The 17,884-nt window shown below is 34.8% G+C and overlaps 1 protein-coding gene across 2 annotated transcripts in view; it reads right to left on the bottom strand.

Moving 5' to 3' along the window:
- The window catches only part of METTL15 (methyltransferase 15, mitochondrial 12S rRNA N4-cytidine), a 95,826-nt gene that overhangs the window by 41,509 nt on the left and 36,433 nt on the right, over positions 1–17,884 (bottom strand). For both annotated transcript variants that reach the window (XM_083838931.1, XM_083838930.1), the window contains exon 3: positions 16,168–16,304. In XM_083838931.1, coding sequence (XP_083695057.1) covers positions 16,168–16,304 — 137 coding nt within the window. The remainder of the gene's footprint in view (positions 1–16,167; positions 16,305–17,884) is intronic.

Genomic DNA, 17,884 nt, shown 5'->3' on the forward strand with positions numbered 1-17,884 from the left:
TTTTCTAGAAAATCACACAATGTATGATCATGATACATTTGGAAGATGATGTGAAATCATAATATATACTGCATACACAAAACCATTTGAGTACTACTCACTGCATGCAAACTTTATTAGACAGTTCCCATTTGCTTAGGATAGCATGCATCACATTAACAATGTATGCATTTTCTATTAGAGCCACAAGAGCAATTTTTGAAAAACAATGATTGCAATCAGAGGACATTTAACTGCTATACTTTCAACTTCTTTCCTTCTCCTAACTGAGAAAAAAAAAAAATACCCACTGGTTTAGCATTTCAGTCATCAAGACTTGCAACAAGTATAGCCTTCAGAGAACTTTAAGATCAATCAGCATGAGGATATGCCTTTCCAGTGTGCCAAAATCACATTAACTTGAACCTACTTTAGGAATAACGATAGTTGTCATTTTGACCTGTAGGCTATCCAAAGTTTAGTTCAACAATATTAAGACATTCATACCATTACATACATCTCCCAAAGCAAAAGAAATTCAGCTGCCTTACAGCACTGTAGATTAAGGCTCACATACATGAAGACTTCACCCTTGTAAGAGACTGGTGAAAGGCTTAAAAGACACCTACACTGCATTTAAACTTCCAGCAGAAAACACTTAAGCAGTATAGGAGCCTGTAAAAGCATGGGAGAAAACTCAGCACCAACTGCAAAAATCAATATTTATAATCAAATTATATAAGTAACACTATAGGAAATCTGTGAGAAAATTTTGTAGTAAGAGATATGTTTGTCAAAGTTTTGTTCAGGAAAACAGGAATTGCCTATGCAGGGGCATTCTTGGTGGGGGGGGGGGGGGGAGGAGGGGTGGTGAAATGATGAAAATAATGAAAATATATTCCATCATTTCATAATCATCATCATTTTGCCTGTTTAGAAGGTTTTAGCTATTATAGTTAAAAGGTTAAAAGAATAATCTTATTGGTAAGGATCCTGAGGTTTAAAAGGAACATAAGAACACAAGATATTATACTCTTCAGACAGAAACCTTCAACATGGCCACAGAAATTGTGTTGCTTTGTTGCTCTTCTAGTTTTTACAGTATTTGAAGATACAGTGCCTTCCTGCTCTGATGACATCCTTCAAAGAGACTTATAACAGAAAGAAAAAAAAAAGATATATTAGGACTGATAACCACTTTAGTGTATGATCTTGAGAAAAAGTCATACAGCAACATTTGATAAATTGAGTAATCACTGCATTATATAAAGAGGTACGTTTAGGTTCTATATAAAATTGCAACAGAAAAATCATTATTCGAATTGGCTCTTTGTATTCCTTACAATAAAACAAATTTGTATAGTATCAAGTGCAACCAATAAAACAATACTTATTTTGACTTCTATAATTTATTTTTGTTCATCAACATCAATTACACTACAGGCTCCTGCTGTTTATTGTCCTGGTCGATTTTAAGCCCTTAGGTGACTTGTTAGCAAATGATTTGGAAATAAAAAGTGACGCAAAAAGCTGTGTAAATCCTTATTAATCGTTAACTCACTCTACCTTCAAGCCACCTGCAGTACCTCTTAAAGTTGATTATGGGATAGAAAGACGTCAGAAAGCCAAAAGAGTGAGAACATTCTGGTTCTAGTTAAAGGGTGCACATTTTTTCATATAAAGCTCTATTGAAATTGTTGTTCAAGCTTAAAATATTCAAAGAGTTTGGCTGAAGCGCTTTAGAGATGTGTTAAATCTGTAACACATTGTGACTGAAATGAGCATTGCACCAGGGAAGAACAAGCAGAATATCTTATAAAAGATTTTGTTAAATGCAAAAATGATTAAGAAGCACTAGTCTAATAACTTTCTTCCCCTCCATCCTGAATATCATCGACTAAGGGTATGACCTAAAGCAACCAAGGTCTACTTGAGTTTTTTCTTTAAATCACGTAATTCTAAAATAAAGTAAAACTTAAATATCCAGTCCTCTCTTACTCACACAGCAAACTATCCAAAACCACGTGCTACTTTAGACAGGGACTTCACTTCCCAATACAGCACTGATTACCAAGAAGCACTGAACCTTGAACCACTATTTTTTTTTCTCTGAATCCTGCAAAAAAACTTGAAGAAAAAATCTCTCAGAATTTGCTGTTTGAAAAAAAAATTAACTTATAATAATGTCGTTTAATATTTAAGGATGAGGATTTTGTTTGTTTTGTTTTTAAACAAGGACATATTCAAAAACACTTCAAATCTGTCATAGTCATTTGAGGATTTGCTATCCTTTAAGACCATAATGCAGCCAACATTTTTTAAAGAAATAGAGTAATTCCAGAGTCCAATGCCAACAAAAACAAGTATAATGCTTACTGGTGAGTTAAAGCAAAGTTGTCAAGACACAGTTGACTTTAATTAAACTTAATAGATCATTTCAGTAGCTGATATGTTATGCAGGTCACACCATTTCTCCTCAGCAATAGCTTTTAAAGACAAAAATATAAACTACAACTCAGATTTCTCAAAGGCAATTTAAATGTTTCAGTTTTAACTATCAGAAATTACCTCAGGCTACTGGTACAATAGATCAACGTGTGACTTGCACCTCAAAGTCTGGCGACTTTTTCTCCGGTTGCACTGGAGCTTCCTTTCAGAGGGAAAGCTCTGCTTGACCCACCAAAGGAATGGGCTGACAGAAGTCTGGTCAAAGATAAATACAAAGTCCTGGACCTGGGATGGGACAATGCCATGCGCTGGTACCACTCATTCCAGATTTGAGGAATGACTGTTTAGGTGGCAACTCTTCAGAAGAGGACCGAGGGCCTTGGTGGACAATAATGTAAACATGGGTAAGCAATGAATCCTGGCAACATTAAAGACTACTGGGCTGCATTGTGAAGGCAGGCTGAAGAAGTGATTATTTCCCTCTCTTTACTCAACACTTGTGGAAGCCACATCTGGAATATCGTGTAGAGCACTAGACTCCTAACTGCACAAGAATGAAATGGGACAAAGCCCAGCAACGGCCAAAAGATGGGTCTGTAATGACCCATGTGAGATGAACCTAAGGGAATCACGTTTTGTTAGTAAACAAAAGAAAAAGCTGAGGGGGTATCTAAATGTAGTCATAAGAAGTTGCCCTTTATATTCTTGGAGCCATTATCCATGATGTTCCCCCAGCTCTCTCTAACTGAAACAAGCTTTCTTGCAGTGCAGTTTCACAAAGTGACAACACACTTTTTTTTTGGTCTTGCTAGTTGGAAAAACTTCACATACAATTCTGTTGTGACACTTTTTTTTTTTTCCCCTGCCCTCCGGAACATTAAAAGGTACTAGCATAATTTTGTACATTATTAGTTTTTGGATTAAATATTATTCAAATTACCAGAGGGTCACATTTTAATACAGAGCTCCTCAAGTGCTAACATCCACTTCTTGTGTCAGACTGTTGAACTGGGGTAAGCGTGCTCTTCTGTTCCATACTGGGAAGGTCAAACATTGCTTCCCCTTACTAAAGCTGTACTGCAAAGAGTCAAAACGCATTCTGATGCTCAGTCAAGTAAGTTAAATTTTTCTCTTGACTATAATGGCAAATTATTGTTTATCAGGAACAGCTTGCAGTCATGAATAAGTTGAAGGATGATGAGATACCACCTCAAACAAGCAGAAAATATGGTAACATGCATCAAATCTTAAGAAAGGGTGCGAATAGACAATGGAGAAATGGATTAGGCTTTCCCTGGTAACAGAAAAGATTTTTAATGACTGCTCCCTCTGTTTCACAGGAAATAGGTTTCTAGTTTCTTATGAGGGGCATAGGTACAGGTTTTCAGGTTCCCATGTAACCACTGGAATTTTTTTTTAAATATTAATAATAATTAAATAAAATAAAGCTTTCCCAGAGATAAAAAATAATGGTTTAGGGAAAAGGAGTGCTTCTTCTCCTCTTCTTTCCTTCCCCAGCCTGCTTCAAGCCAAGCGTAGGTAGTAGGAGGTAGGCACTGACCACCTTGAAAATTAATGACTAACAGGATTGTCATTATCAGAAAGAATTTGGTTCTGTTTTCTGACTCAATTTTAAAAATTTAAGATTCAGAAGCCTCTAACTTTCTGAGAGAAATCAATGAAATAATGTATAGTAAACAATACTAATATTATAGATAACTTCTGCTGTCAAGACATGACGTTTATAATAGTTCTTAGAAATCTGTGTGCATCAAGAATTAAAGCCATTTAGCAGTCAGTATTGGTCTCAAACATTTGCACCGTTTGGTGGTGACAAGGCCACAGGTAAACTGCATCTTACGTTTTTTTCACCAAGATTTTTAACAGAAATTCTGAAATCTCTCTATCAAAATCTTTACTGCTTGATCAAGCTAAGTTGCTGTATTTTTCAGGCAACCAAACACAAAGCCAGCAATTAAATGTCTGATTTTACTTTCGGGCCTTTGAATATTCTGTACAACACTTGGCACAGCTGAGTCACAAAGGCCAAAATCAAATTAAAATGCAAATTATGTTTATTATTATGACAAGAAAAAAGTAGAAGTACGTAGTCAATCTCAAAAGTAATTTGTTTTAATGGTCTATGTCACTTATATGCATGATCCTAATCTAAGGTAAAAATAATAGTATTTAAAGTACAATGACTCAAACAGAAAAATAATCCCAAGTACAAATAATTTCTCCACATGTATTTCATATTTGGTTAACTGTAGACCTCAATACTGATACAAAAATGTGTCAGCAGATATTTTCACTTAGTTACACATTTTCCTTTTTCTTTATTAAATTAGAAGAAAAACTCATGAATTCCAGACTATCAGTTCTGTTGTTGTTGCTGTCATTACTTAATAAATGACACGTTTAGCTTAAATATCAAGAGAAAGACAAGATTGATTACTGACAAGAATCTTTTTGTCCATACATGCATATCATCTCCAGCTTTATAAGAAAGCGCTGGAATCTTCTGCTCTCAAAAATTATTATCTACCAATAAAATATATTTTTTTCTTTTGTCATCTGATACAAAAAGAAGTATGTCAATACAGTTTGTGTCCTCTAGTCTTGTAGAAGTGCCTCAAGGCTTTCTATTTTAAATATCAAGAAAACCAAGATAATTATACAGCTCTTGACAATTAGCAAGCTAAAATACTGCTGCTGATAAATCTGACGATACCATCATCTCAATAGGATGAAAAGATCTGTAGACAACTAATTACCAAGTGCACAAAACTTCAGATCAGAATCTATGTTCTCTTTCTTCCTATCACTCGTTAAAAAATAGAGAGAATCTGGAGTTTGCTGTTATAAAGAACAAAATAGTTAATTAATTAAAAATTAATGAAGTACTCATACTATCAGTTTCCTTTTTGAGAAACTATTTTAATAAACACCAAACTGGCTTGTTACTCTAAAGAAAACATGCCTGACACAGAACTGTTCAGCTAAAATGCTTTAAATGTTTATAAAAGGTATTTCTAAATATATTTGCTTTGACACACAGTTCAAAATGTTGAAATGAGAATTTAAGTTCAGCAAACAGAAAATATTTTACATGTGTTTTAGTAATGCACTCATTACAAAAATAATAGAAAGTTACCCTAAGCCATCTAAACATCTATCAGAAACTTTCTCATCAAAACCAAGAAGACAGAAAACTGGCTGAAAGGAAAAGTCGATGTCTACTTCATAGATCACGTAAACTCAAAATTTATTTCAGCATCATTATGATTTACTTAAAATACATATATATATGAATACATTTGTTCCTTTCAGGAAAAAAAACTACAACCCAAATAAAGCTGCACAGAACTGTCCTCAGAAACACTCTAAGCATAAGAGCTGTAACATTAAACTTTAAAGATGTTCTGAGCACTTTTATATCACACTGATATAAATGAATTAAGAAGAACAATATAACGTACATCTGAAACTACTGTTGGTTAAAGTAACAACTGGCATTGTACTCTATATGAAGTTGAGCTAGCAGATAGATATAATGTCCATAAAAAATAAATATATGCATATTTGTACTGCAAAGAAATGCAATTTACTCACATCCAGCTCTGTATCCTTAACTAATACATATATACATGTGTTTTGTGGTTTTTTTTTCCCAAAAGCTTCTTATCCCTCTTAACCTAAGAAATAAAGACCCTTTCCCTCTGTAAGAACACTTAGCATTTAATAGTATTCCTAGAAACACTGATGAAAAACTGTGATGGAAGAAAACCCACATTCAACAGAATGTCTCTTGGTTTCTTGATCACTATCTGTGGTCCAGAAACTGTTGTTCCTCTGGCCAGAAGCATAGTCTGCTGGGCCTATACTTGCGCTGTCTAACAATGTCTAACATGATTCAGATTCATCTGCAAGTGATCATATTGACTGCCGTGAGCACAGAGTACCTAAAGCACAGAGTATGAAAACTGATAAAGGGAAGCAGGAATGAATCACCAAAACAGAATCCTTTCCAGTACATTTTGGACGAGGATCCATCATCAAGAACTTTGAGGGAGATGACAAGATGATGCATCTCTCAATTTTAATTTAAATTCTGTGAACAAAAAAAATATTTTCAATTCTGTGAACCAACATAAAACACTATTTTATGGGATGTGACATCATGAACTACCTTTGAATACTCACTACTGCCCACTACTTGGTCGGCACACGGATTTTTCGTTTACTATTACAACACCATAGAAAAATAGAATCAGAAAGTGAATGTATTTCAGAATCCTACTGTGCCTTAGAAATATTCAAGACCACCCACTCACATCAGATTACAATATACAATCTAAACATTCTTTCTATCAACTCTGCCTGAAGCAGGAGGCAGAACTAGATGACCTTCTAAGATCCCTTACAATGGCAATGATTTTGACATTGTGCAAAAAATTGCCTGAACCAAAACTGCCATCCAAATTGGTAATTATCAATTATTCACAAAACTCTAATTTCTGCTTAATATTGAAATGCAAAATGATTCAATAATAGTATCAGGGAAGAAAAAAAAAATTGAGAATAAAGGAGTTCATCATTTTAAACCTGATGCTTGGAAACTTTCTTTCAAAGCTTCAAATTAGCCAACATCTCTTATAACATTTTCCTACTAAATTAATACAAAGATTCTTCTTCTCTCAAGATTACTCAGATTAAAGTGGCATCAACTTGTTCTAAACTAGGAAGATATAAAAGGACTGTCCTGACTTATTTGACTGGAAGTCTCAAAGTCTAGCACTGGCACATCAGATGTTAAAGATCAAAGACAAAAACCCAAGTTTATTAAACGATGTTGAAAATCATACTAATAATTAATATAAACATCAGATAATTTTGCCAGGCTAAAAGAAATAAGCATATATAGTATAAAAAGGATTGATAGGATGTAGTAAACAGAATGAACATTTTCGAGTCATGCTCAACCTCTCCTATGAAGAAACGCTGAGAGAGCTGGGGCTGTTCAGCCTGGAGAAGGCCCTGGGGAAACATCATTGCAACCTTTCAATACTTAAAGGGGGCTCATAAAAAAAATGGAAAGTGACTTTTTGCTCTGAAGGGTAATGATAGGACAAGGGGTAATGGTTATAAACTAAAAGAGGAGAGATTTAAATTAGATGTTAGGAGGAAATTCTTCACTCAGAGGGCGGTGAGGCCTTGGAACACGTTGACCAGAGAGGACGTGGATGCCCCAGCCCTGGAGGTGTTCAAGGCCAGGCTGGATGGGGCCCTGGGCAACCTGGTCTAGTGGGTGGCATCCCTGCCCATGGCAGGGGGTTGGGACCGGGTGATCTTTAAGGTAGGAACCCAAGCTGTTCTATGATTCTATGATTCTCCGAATGTTTCTATTGCTAAATATAAGCTTCAGAGGAAATACCAATGTAACTACAGGCCTCAAAAGAGTGCCATTTTACATAAACATAAAGGTAGCACTTGGACATAGTTACATTCTTAAAAGACACCTTACTACTTTTAAGATTTCAACAGTGCAAATAAGGACTTCGCTTATATAACCAGTACGTGAAATTTAAACTCAGCTACTAATGTTGGAAATGGCCCGTAGCCATCCCACCTCAATGTGAGACAGATCTTGCAAATTAAGTAAGAGTCAGGTCAGGACAGTATTTGGTTGCAACTGAGGCAGAAAAAAAATAGAGCTCTGAAGTGATTTTGGTAAAATTTATAGTGTTTAAATCCAGCAGATAGAGAGAATTTCTTGTCATTCAGCATTAAAAATCTTGTATGATACAGTGCTAAAACAATTCTGTTATGTATAGATGTGAAATGTTGGTACATTCACCAGATCATTAGTCCTTAACATCCTATACCTTGAGCATAAAAAGCTCTGCACCAGCCTTCCAAACATACATATTACCAGTTTCAGTCAATATGTCCTGCCCTCGCTGACAGTTTAAGGAAGAGCTGTTTTCTGGCTTCCTGTGCATAAAACAGTTAACAACTCCTCCTATTGCAGCTAAATACCAGTTCTGTTACTGAACTACATGGACAATACTGGCACATAGCAAAAAAATAATAAAAAAAAAACAGTTTAGCACCCTGTTCTGGTATTCCCCGAATGATGCAGTGGCAACTCACACTTTCATGCACATGACTACTCTGTAAGTTTCAGCATATGAGCTTATCTCTTTTGAGGAAAAGGATAAACATGCTGGAAACTGAATCTGGCCAAAGAGACGCATTAAAACATCACCACAGCAAAAGTATGCTTACTACAACCTGCTGGACAAGGACATGTTCTAGAAGGAAAACTATCTAAAGTTTTCTCACTTAGATTTGGTTACTCTAGAAACAATTTTTCCTTACACCAGAAAACTCATGAACTTGCTTTCCCTTAGGCTTTCCATTCCTCTCATAAAAACATCACTTTTATATTTTAAAGACTATGGATAAATACACTTTTGGCTGAGTAACACAAAGACACCACTGAAATGGCAGGGAGAAGATATTAAAGCATTTAGATAAACTGTTGCATCCAACTCATTCAATCTTCTCAAGCTTCAGGTTGACACCATCTTGTCTGCTAAACCAGTACAGACAAAAAGATTTGTCATCATTTTATGTTACCATCTTCATTGCCTTTTCCTAGTTATGTCTTCCTAAACTTCTAAAACTGAGCTACGTGTTTTTAAAGAAACACATGAATTTCTGTGCTGTTTCTCTTCCACCTCCTTTTCTAAAGAGGTTCTCTTTGCCTACCTGGTTTCAAATCACACTACATTTTGAGGGTGCTTGGGAAGTTTGCATGTAAGTTGATGTATGACACTTTCCAAAATGAAATGTATTGTTCTGTTTAAGCCAAATATATGTATTCTGCTTATGTGAACAGACATATAGACCCAACAGGTGAAAGGTATTCTCCAGAATGCACCCTATTTTATTTTCTTAGGTGACAATCTCACTTATATTTCAGTTTTTCAAATATCCTTTATATAAAAACCATCGACAAAACACAAAAGAAAAAAAAAACTGATTATACAACACAAAAAAACATTGTACTACTCAGTGACCAAACTTCAATCTCTACCTTTATTCCTTGAGCAAAAAAATCTGTTATGCATGTTCCCAAGGACAGTAACTTCCTGTATCCACACAACACATCACAAAAACTTCTGCTGCCCATAGGATACTAGGAATTACATAGGACCAGGCTATGTAACTATAGCTTTTAAATAACAACACAAATTGTTTCTATCTTATTAATAGGAGTTTCTCAAATGAATTGACTTTTCCTGAGCCACTCAACAATGTGTAAAGAGACTAACTGTGGCTGAGGATTCACTAACCCTGCCTCTCCTCTCCTCTCCCATATATACTCTACACTGCACTTCCTCTCTACAAAAACATTTAACTTTTTTTTTTTCCCCGGAAGTAAATATACTCTACCATACTTCTGTATTGTAATGCTCATGTTTTCTGCTGCATGTTTTTACACTATAATTTGGATTTCCCATCTTTTCGCTGTTGTCTCAATTAACATATATAAGAAGAGTTGACAGTAACTGAGGGCAGTGGTATGAGCATGCCAGCACCTTCAGTTACTCAGTGTATATTTACACGCATGCGTATTGTTTTTAATATAAAATTTCAGATACACATTTTTAGAAGTTTTATAAACTATTTATATTCACAGCAAACAACAAATTATTCTGTTAAAAGATTAATTAAGAATATGGTCTTGGTGAAGAAGCATCAGCATTTGTTCCATTATCTCTTGATCTAGCCAGGAAAAAAACAACAAAGTATTAATGAACTGGTCTTATCATTGCACGGTATGTTAGTCACTCCACCTCAGCTCCCTGATCTAAGATCCCTAATGAAAACAATAAACTTGTATTTCACAATTCCTTGGCTGAGATGTATTACTGTTCACTGTGAGTATGACTGCAATAACAATTCAGAGTATTACCACAGGAATGTTAAGTAAATTAAGAAAACAATCCAGTAACATCTAGTATAGCTAGTTGACACTTTCAGTTACATAAGAACTTGATGCTGAGCATAAAATACAGAAACACACATACACACATTGTGATGAACATTTAAAATAAACACTGAACGTTGTACTATGTGTTTCTTATGGAAATGGTTGTAAAAAAAATCCAAAATTTACCAAATTTTATATATATATATATATATACACACCAAATACCTGTATAAATAGATACATATATATATATATGGTGTGTATATATATATATATTTGGTATATATATACCTGTATATATATATATATATACACACACACATGTGTGTATATATATATATATATATATACACACACACACACACACACACACCAAATACCTGTATACCAAAGTTGCCAGGAAAAGAGTTCCCCACTTTTCTTTTTTTGTATTATTTACTACTGAGTATTGTATACTCAAAAAAGAAGAGATGCTGTCCTTGTTAAGCTTACAAGGAACAGACTCAGATACGTTAACTAACAAGTTGCTTCAATGGGAGAAAAAGAAAGAATTCCCTTCACTACAATAAATTTCCCTTAAAGTCAGGCAACCTGTTTTCCTCCTTTGCTCGATTTTAGGGAATATTTACAGGAAGAGGGAAAAGTGGCACTTCTCTTAAGAAATGGATTCCACTATTATGGCTCAGCTGGCTTCTTCTGTCAGCTTGGTTTTATTTTTGCCACAGTACAACCCAATGCCATTGCCCAGTTTTGGATAGAGGGTTTGAGATGCATATCATTAATTTTCTGCTGGGACCACTGAGAAGGAGTTTATCTGTGACAGCAGTACTTACTCTTACGTAACAAAGACTTTATGAACTATCTGATCAGACCACAGTCTATACCTGGTAAAGATTTTGCAGACCATAGAATGATTTAAATCGCTATCATGTCTGCAAGGCAAGAAAAATTAGGAAGTGCACACACAAAAGATTTACCTGCAGTGATGTGATGTTGGCAGTAAAGTATCTATAAGTACGCTACATGAGAAAAGACTTACAACTCAACCTGACAAGAAAGCCCTAAAAAGCCAAGTTTTGAAAGACTGCAAAGAATAAAAAGGGGGTTGGGGGGTGGAACTGTTAAAAGAAGACTGCTGCAAGTGATTTTATATGTCAAGGTAACTTTGAATTGGGCCCAAACTTAAACCAAGAACTCAATGTATTGAAGGTTCAGAACATGGGTATGAAAGCAAAAGTCATTCTGAAACCTGGGCAGCTTGAGCTTCAGCAACAAGAAAAGGAACTTTTATTCCTTGTGCTTTTGCAAGGAAATGTACGTGTTATCCAAACCAACCTTTTAGGGAACAAGCTAAATGACAAAAATGCACTATTCAAATGCAATAGGATCTAAAGGTCTTTTTAGCTCTCTCAGTGACATTTCTCCATCTCCTACTTCAGACAACTCATTTATCTCCATTGCCTGCGTTTAAGAGGCAGCCACATGTTGGCATACATGAAGAAATCTTTAGAAAAAATTACAGCTACAGATAGCTTTTTCTTGCTTACATACAGTTAAGGCATAGTTATAATGAATATGCCTTGATTGCACGCTTAATTGTATTCCTCTGATGCACCACAGTCAAAGTAAAATAGTAACCTATAAAAATAATATGTAACTATAAAAACAATGTATTATACACTCAGTTACAATTCACAAGCACTTAAATAAGTTTATTGCAACTAAAGAAAGTTCTATTTTCCCTAGAACTTAATGAAATCAATTCTATTTTTCCCAGAACGAAGATACGGTTGATGATGCTATCCCACTTTATCTGTAAACTTAGTGTAACCCTGAAAGCAAAACCCATAAGCACCAATTCAAAATTACTTTAGAACTACAGTAAAATATATTACAGTTTAATTATATAAGATTATTTTATTTTATGATTTATACCTACTTATGGGACACGATTGCTTATTCTGTGCAGAGAATTACAAAGAGCATATCATCTCCTATGTGTAGGCTTTGCGTAGGTTTCTCATACTTAAAAGCTTGCAATGATATTGGTTAATTGCTAGATTTCAGCCACCTCTCTAACCTCTGCCTTTCAGTGGGTGTGAAAGGGTTTACTTGTAATATATATTGCTACTGACTGAATTTTATCTTGTTCTCCTGGATTCTCAGCAGCAATTCCCAAGTTAGAGGCTTCCCCAGAAAGCACGTCAAAGGATTCCCACCCACACACTGAATATCTAACAGGCCCTGACCTATTTTCTCCGTATTAAAGCAGCACTACATGCTTTAAAAAATAAAAATAATAAACAGAGAAGCTAAATGAATGCAAGAATTGCAGTGGGAACACTATCCTCTTTGGATTTTAGTTCTGACAAAATCACTACCAAGAAGCAAAGAGACATTTAAAATACAAACATCAAATATATTTTTCCAGTGTTCTCATCCAGTGACTTATTACTCCAACTGGCTTTCAGTGAAGTACAAGGGGGACTTCATTTATTAGTTACAAACATAGAAAAATCTTCTAATTTAGCTATAGTTATGTTTTCCAGCCATTTCTCTGGGCGTATTTCTTGCAACTTGAGCTTTAATAATCTTGTAACTCAGTGACATAAGACATAGGATATTTAAAAAAAATTAAGCCCCAAAGAGAGTAATAGTTGAAACTATACAATTTTACTGAGATTCATGATATTGCCTAACCAGAGTAAGCAACGGCAATTATTTCTGTATATTTATAATTAAAGGTTTTTATTTTTCTTTAAGTAGGATGGACTATAGCAAATGCTACAAGACCGAAGATAGATCATGTAGTTGATATGTTGGAATATATTAACATCCTCAAAAGATCAAACAAGTATGATACTGCATTTGAAGTAGTAACAAAATGACAACAGAAAATTCAACTGATGCACAACTTTCAAATTGCCCACTGCACTCACAATTTCAGTCATATTGGAAATCTGATTTTACTGCTTACAGTTGCATAACAGCCTTTTTTTTTTTTTCCTCTTGTGCTGTCAGCTCCAAAGGAAGTGAAGCACTTGAGTAAGTCAAATAACCTCTCCCAAAACAGAACTGTTAAACAGAGACTAAAAACAACCCTAGATAAGACAAACAATGGAGAAGCTTATGCTTCTGTACTGCAGGTCTTCAGTCAGTTATATCTTTGGCTGTGCTTCTTACAAAAGGGACAGCCCTACTTTTCTCTCAGCTTGCAGCTGCATGCAGCCATTACCATCTTCATGATAGCAAAACTATTTTTGTGTCTGCCTGGTAAATCAAATGAGGGAACTATTTTAACTGACAGTAAACCTGACCAGATAAAGATTTCATTTGGATGAATTACCTGACCCTTGGTGCCAACACAGACTTGAATCAATCCTCTTATCAGAATTTTATCAATTTCTAAAATAGTGCAAAAAATACACAATAAAAAAAGAAAAAGATTAACCATCATTTAATGAATACCAAAAATCAACTTATGAAAGCTCTGAATCTTTTAATATAATCACAATTGATTTGTTAGTAGACCCTAACTCTTATTTGTTACCAGTATACTCATTCCTGCTCCTGCCCTCTTTAAACTTTTTATGCAATTGATATCTCAGGGAAAGCAAATTAATAATGAGAACATATTTCAGATAAAAGAATGTTCCTATCTTAAGATGGTTAATTTAACTTTCAACATTAGTTATCATAAGGAAGATATATTTACCTTTTGAAAATCAACCCACCTGTTCTTTCCAGTGGGAAAGATGCAAGATGATGGAAAACAAGAATACAGCTCTGTATCTTACAAGACACATTCAAGTAGCATGGATTCATCTTTCAGTCAGTCTAACAACAATTTTTTCTAATTTTTTTTTTCTAATTTTTTCTAATTTTTTCTAAGTTTTCTCTAACAACAATTTAACTCTCATTTAAGAATCCACTACCTTTTAAGGTTAACTTGCATCTGTAAAGGCAGATAACATTTATATGTTTGTAGTCCAAATGACCATGTTTAACACGAGTGTACGAATAAAAGCAGGAACTTGAAGAACTACTTTGTTTATAACACCATAGTAAGTTATGTCAACTGTAATAATATATCAGTTAAAGCTCATTTTGCAAGTAGAGAATTTACAATGCCAATCACTGGCAGAAAAATATCTAACATGGAAAATCTTCATCTGTCTGGAAAATACACTTCCTTCACATCAGGTTTGCATAGGACACTTTACAAATACATATATAGAGAGACAGGGAACTGTTCAATATTGCGTTATGTTGTGTGGATGTTTCTGAAACTTTTTACATACAATATTAGCTTTAATCTGGATTCTTACTTTTATTTTTCTGTAACAAAATGAAAAAGGAGGCTTATTAGAGAAGATGTTACAATTTCAATGGCATCCAGTGGAATCTATTTGCAGGCTTAGTTTAAAAAAAAATGGACTTTTTCTTGCATATAATCTCCACACAAATCTGTCAAAAACAGCATTCTCCTGTAATGGGGAAAGAGGAATCCCACAAATGTATAAGTAAAAGCTATATGTCACTTCAGCCCACAAAGAATTGAAAATTTGGAGAAATACATTTAACTGGTCTTACAAAGTCAGATGACTATAAAACTATCTATGCTTTCTTGTCACATGCTTGAATTTCTCCCACTGGGCCTCTGACAATGGCACATGAAGAAAGGAATGCACAGTTAAACCATTCTTAAGAGAAAGTAAAAAATACCTTCTACATTGCTTAAATAGTATTGCTGCCTTAGAACCCCTTTTCATGCAGGGAAACATGACTAACCATGTGTTTCTTTATCCACCTCTTTCACTTTTCTTCTTATTGGAAAGATTTCCCTCGCCTTATGAAAAATCTCTTTTTATATAAATACTCTCGTTACTACTCTCCCTAAACTTAAGTATTAATTCTTCTATATCATTTAGTTTTGTATCTACATATTTTTATTTCCTGGTGAAATTTAAGCAATAGAACTTCCTGAAAAGTATATTCATCTCTACATATAGCATACTTGTGCATAAATGCACTCATGCTCTGACTGGGTTGTTTCTTGAACAAAATAAAGAAACAAGACCTTTGTATAGCTAATAACTGGAATTTAGTCATTGTTCATTTAGCACATTCAGCACTATTTAACAAGAAAATTGAAGCACGAACTAAAGTCTTTATACAGAAACAGTGGCTTATTAAATTGGTTAGTAGCTTTTGAAGTCAGTAGCACAATTGACGCAATATTCAGCAGATCTAAAACTGAATTGTCGTTTAAAAAAATTAATATTCATAGTTATCTATATAGAAATTAAAACATTAACTAATTTTAAAGTATATTATTCCCTCCTCTTTTGTGAAATATTTATTTATTGGCAAAATAATGAAGTATATGTTTTTGCACAATTTTGCCATCAGAATAATCTCAAAGGAAGCAGAACATATGAATTCTTTTTAAAATATAAATTTTATATTTAAAAGTGGCCACTAGAACCACAGTTAAAATTAACAGAGTACAAAATATGCATTTAACTCCAAAAAACTCAGAAAGATTTGCATACAAACATTCATAAATAAATTCAACTGAATCTCCTCTTTAATGAGGTATATACAGACGTAATGTTATGATACAATAATGGGTTACAAACTATATATTAAAGCTTTAAGAATATTGTATATATGACAACACGATACGTGTCAAGCTTATCTCAACCATATTTAAGGCAGGAAAGACAACTTACGGGTAAGCTTCTGAAAGCTGCTGAGCTATTTTATAAGCTGTGGGGTCCCTGTCTAGTGCATACACTGTAATATCGCTGGCTTTCTCTAGAAGAGCTGTAGTATGACCTCCGGCTCCAAACGTCATATCAAGGAAACACTGTGGAATACAAAAGACAATACCATCACCTTAGAATAGAACCATAATAAACTGATGATTTAAAGCTTCTTTTATTCATCTTTCTCATATGCTTGAGGAAAATATACCTTTCAATAGTCCCAAAATGTCTTTTTGGAAATACTTGCAATTCTGCTCAAAATATGAAATCATTTCAAAATAACCTTTCTGGTTGGTTGGGACCCCCCTATCCAACCATAACAAAAGGACAATAATTTGGTACAACCAACTACAACTTCATGCTCTTTGCACATCTTTCCAGTCTGAATTAAGAGGAAAGCTGCTTATTTCAATGCTTCATTGAACTTGCTCGTACTGAAGCATGTAAAGCTAGGTAAGACATGGGGCTATAGGAAGCAATCAGCACCATCTGCTTTGTGAGTCTATCTGAAAAGAGGACTTATGGATTTGTGTACCAATAAAAAAAAATTACACTACCATAGTTTTATACCACAGATTAAAGTGTGATGGCAGTACAGGCGCACATATATCCTGACTGGGACTGACGTGACCAGTGCAGAAAATATCAGTTTTGAAGGCAGTATCATTGATTTCAGGTTCACTGTGCAAGGACAGGGCTATGTATTTAGGTTACCAAAATACGCTGAAGCCCCAACCTGCTTTAACTTGACTACCATCATGACATGCATTAACTAAACACAGAGTAGTACGGGAATGCTTACCTGAACAGCAACCACATTTCAATTGTCAGATGTGAAATACTCTGAGGGCTTAAGTTACACCTTTTGATAAACAATGTCCATTACTGTATTTCTGAGGAATAACTATCATATACCATACTCTTTTTTTTTTTTTTGAACTTTGACTGCGCTCAGACAAAACGATGCACATGTACAGAGAGCCCCAAGTTCCCAGAGAGAAATACAGATTTCATATTTCCACCATCAAAATTTGACGAAAACCAGCAACAAGAGACTTGGTCTCATATTTGAGAAGGGTGATGCTGTCATCAAATCTCACACAGAGATAAGATGACTTCAAAGAACTGGCTGACTCTCAGCCACACTCACAGAAGAGAACATCTGGAGAAAATCATTTGCTTGCAAGGAAGGGAGACTGCCCTACAGTTTCTGTAGACTCACTCCAGAGAGGTTCCTGAAGTCAGAGTCCATTTGACCACTAGGCTGACCAGGAGGCTTTGCAAGCTGGGACACGGCTAGCCACCTTGTAGCAAGGCAGGCTGGGCTATCGGACCCTGCTGAAGTGAGAAATACAAGAAAGCAAGCTAGAATTCAATGGTGTTCTAAGGTTTTTTTGATCTGTAAAACAGCAGTACTGTTTTTAGCAGCTGCCCCATATGCTTTACTCCTTTAGGCTGACAACACTGCTACTTATCTACTTAGAAGTCAAGAACTATTTTGTTGACAGAAATAGCTGGCTCTTCACTTAGCAATTCAGAGGTTATATGACTGCACTTCCATTTCAGATGTATTTATTTCCTTTCTAAATTACTAGGAAAGTATCTATAATTCTATAGTCTAGGGAAAACATACTGGAGTTTAGAAGAGAAAAAGATTTTTATCGTTTTATAACGGTGTATT

The sequence above is a fragment of the Anser anser genome (assembly GCF_964211835.1).
Source record: "Anser anser genome assembly, chromosome: 5".
Lineage (NCBI taxonomy): Eukaryota > Metazoa > Chordata > Aves > Anseriformes > Anatidae > Anser > Anser anser.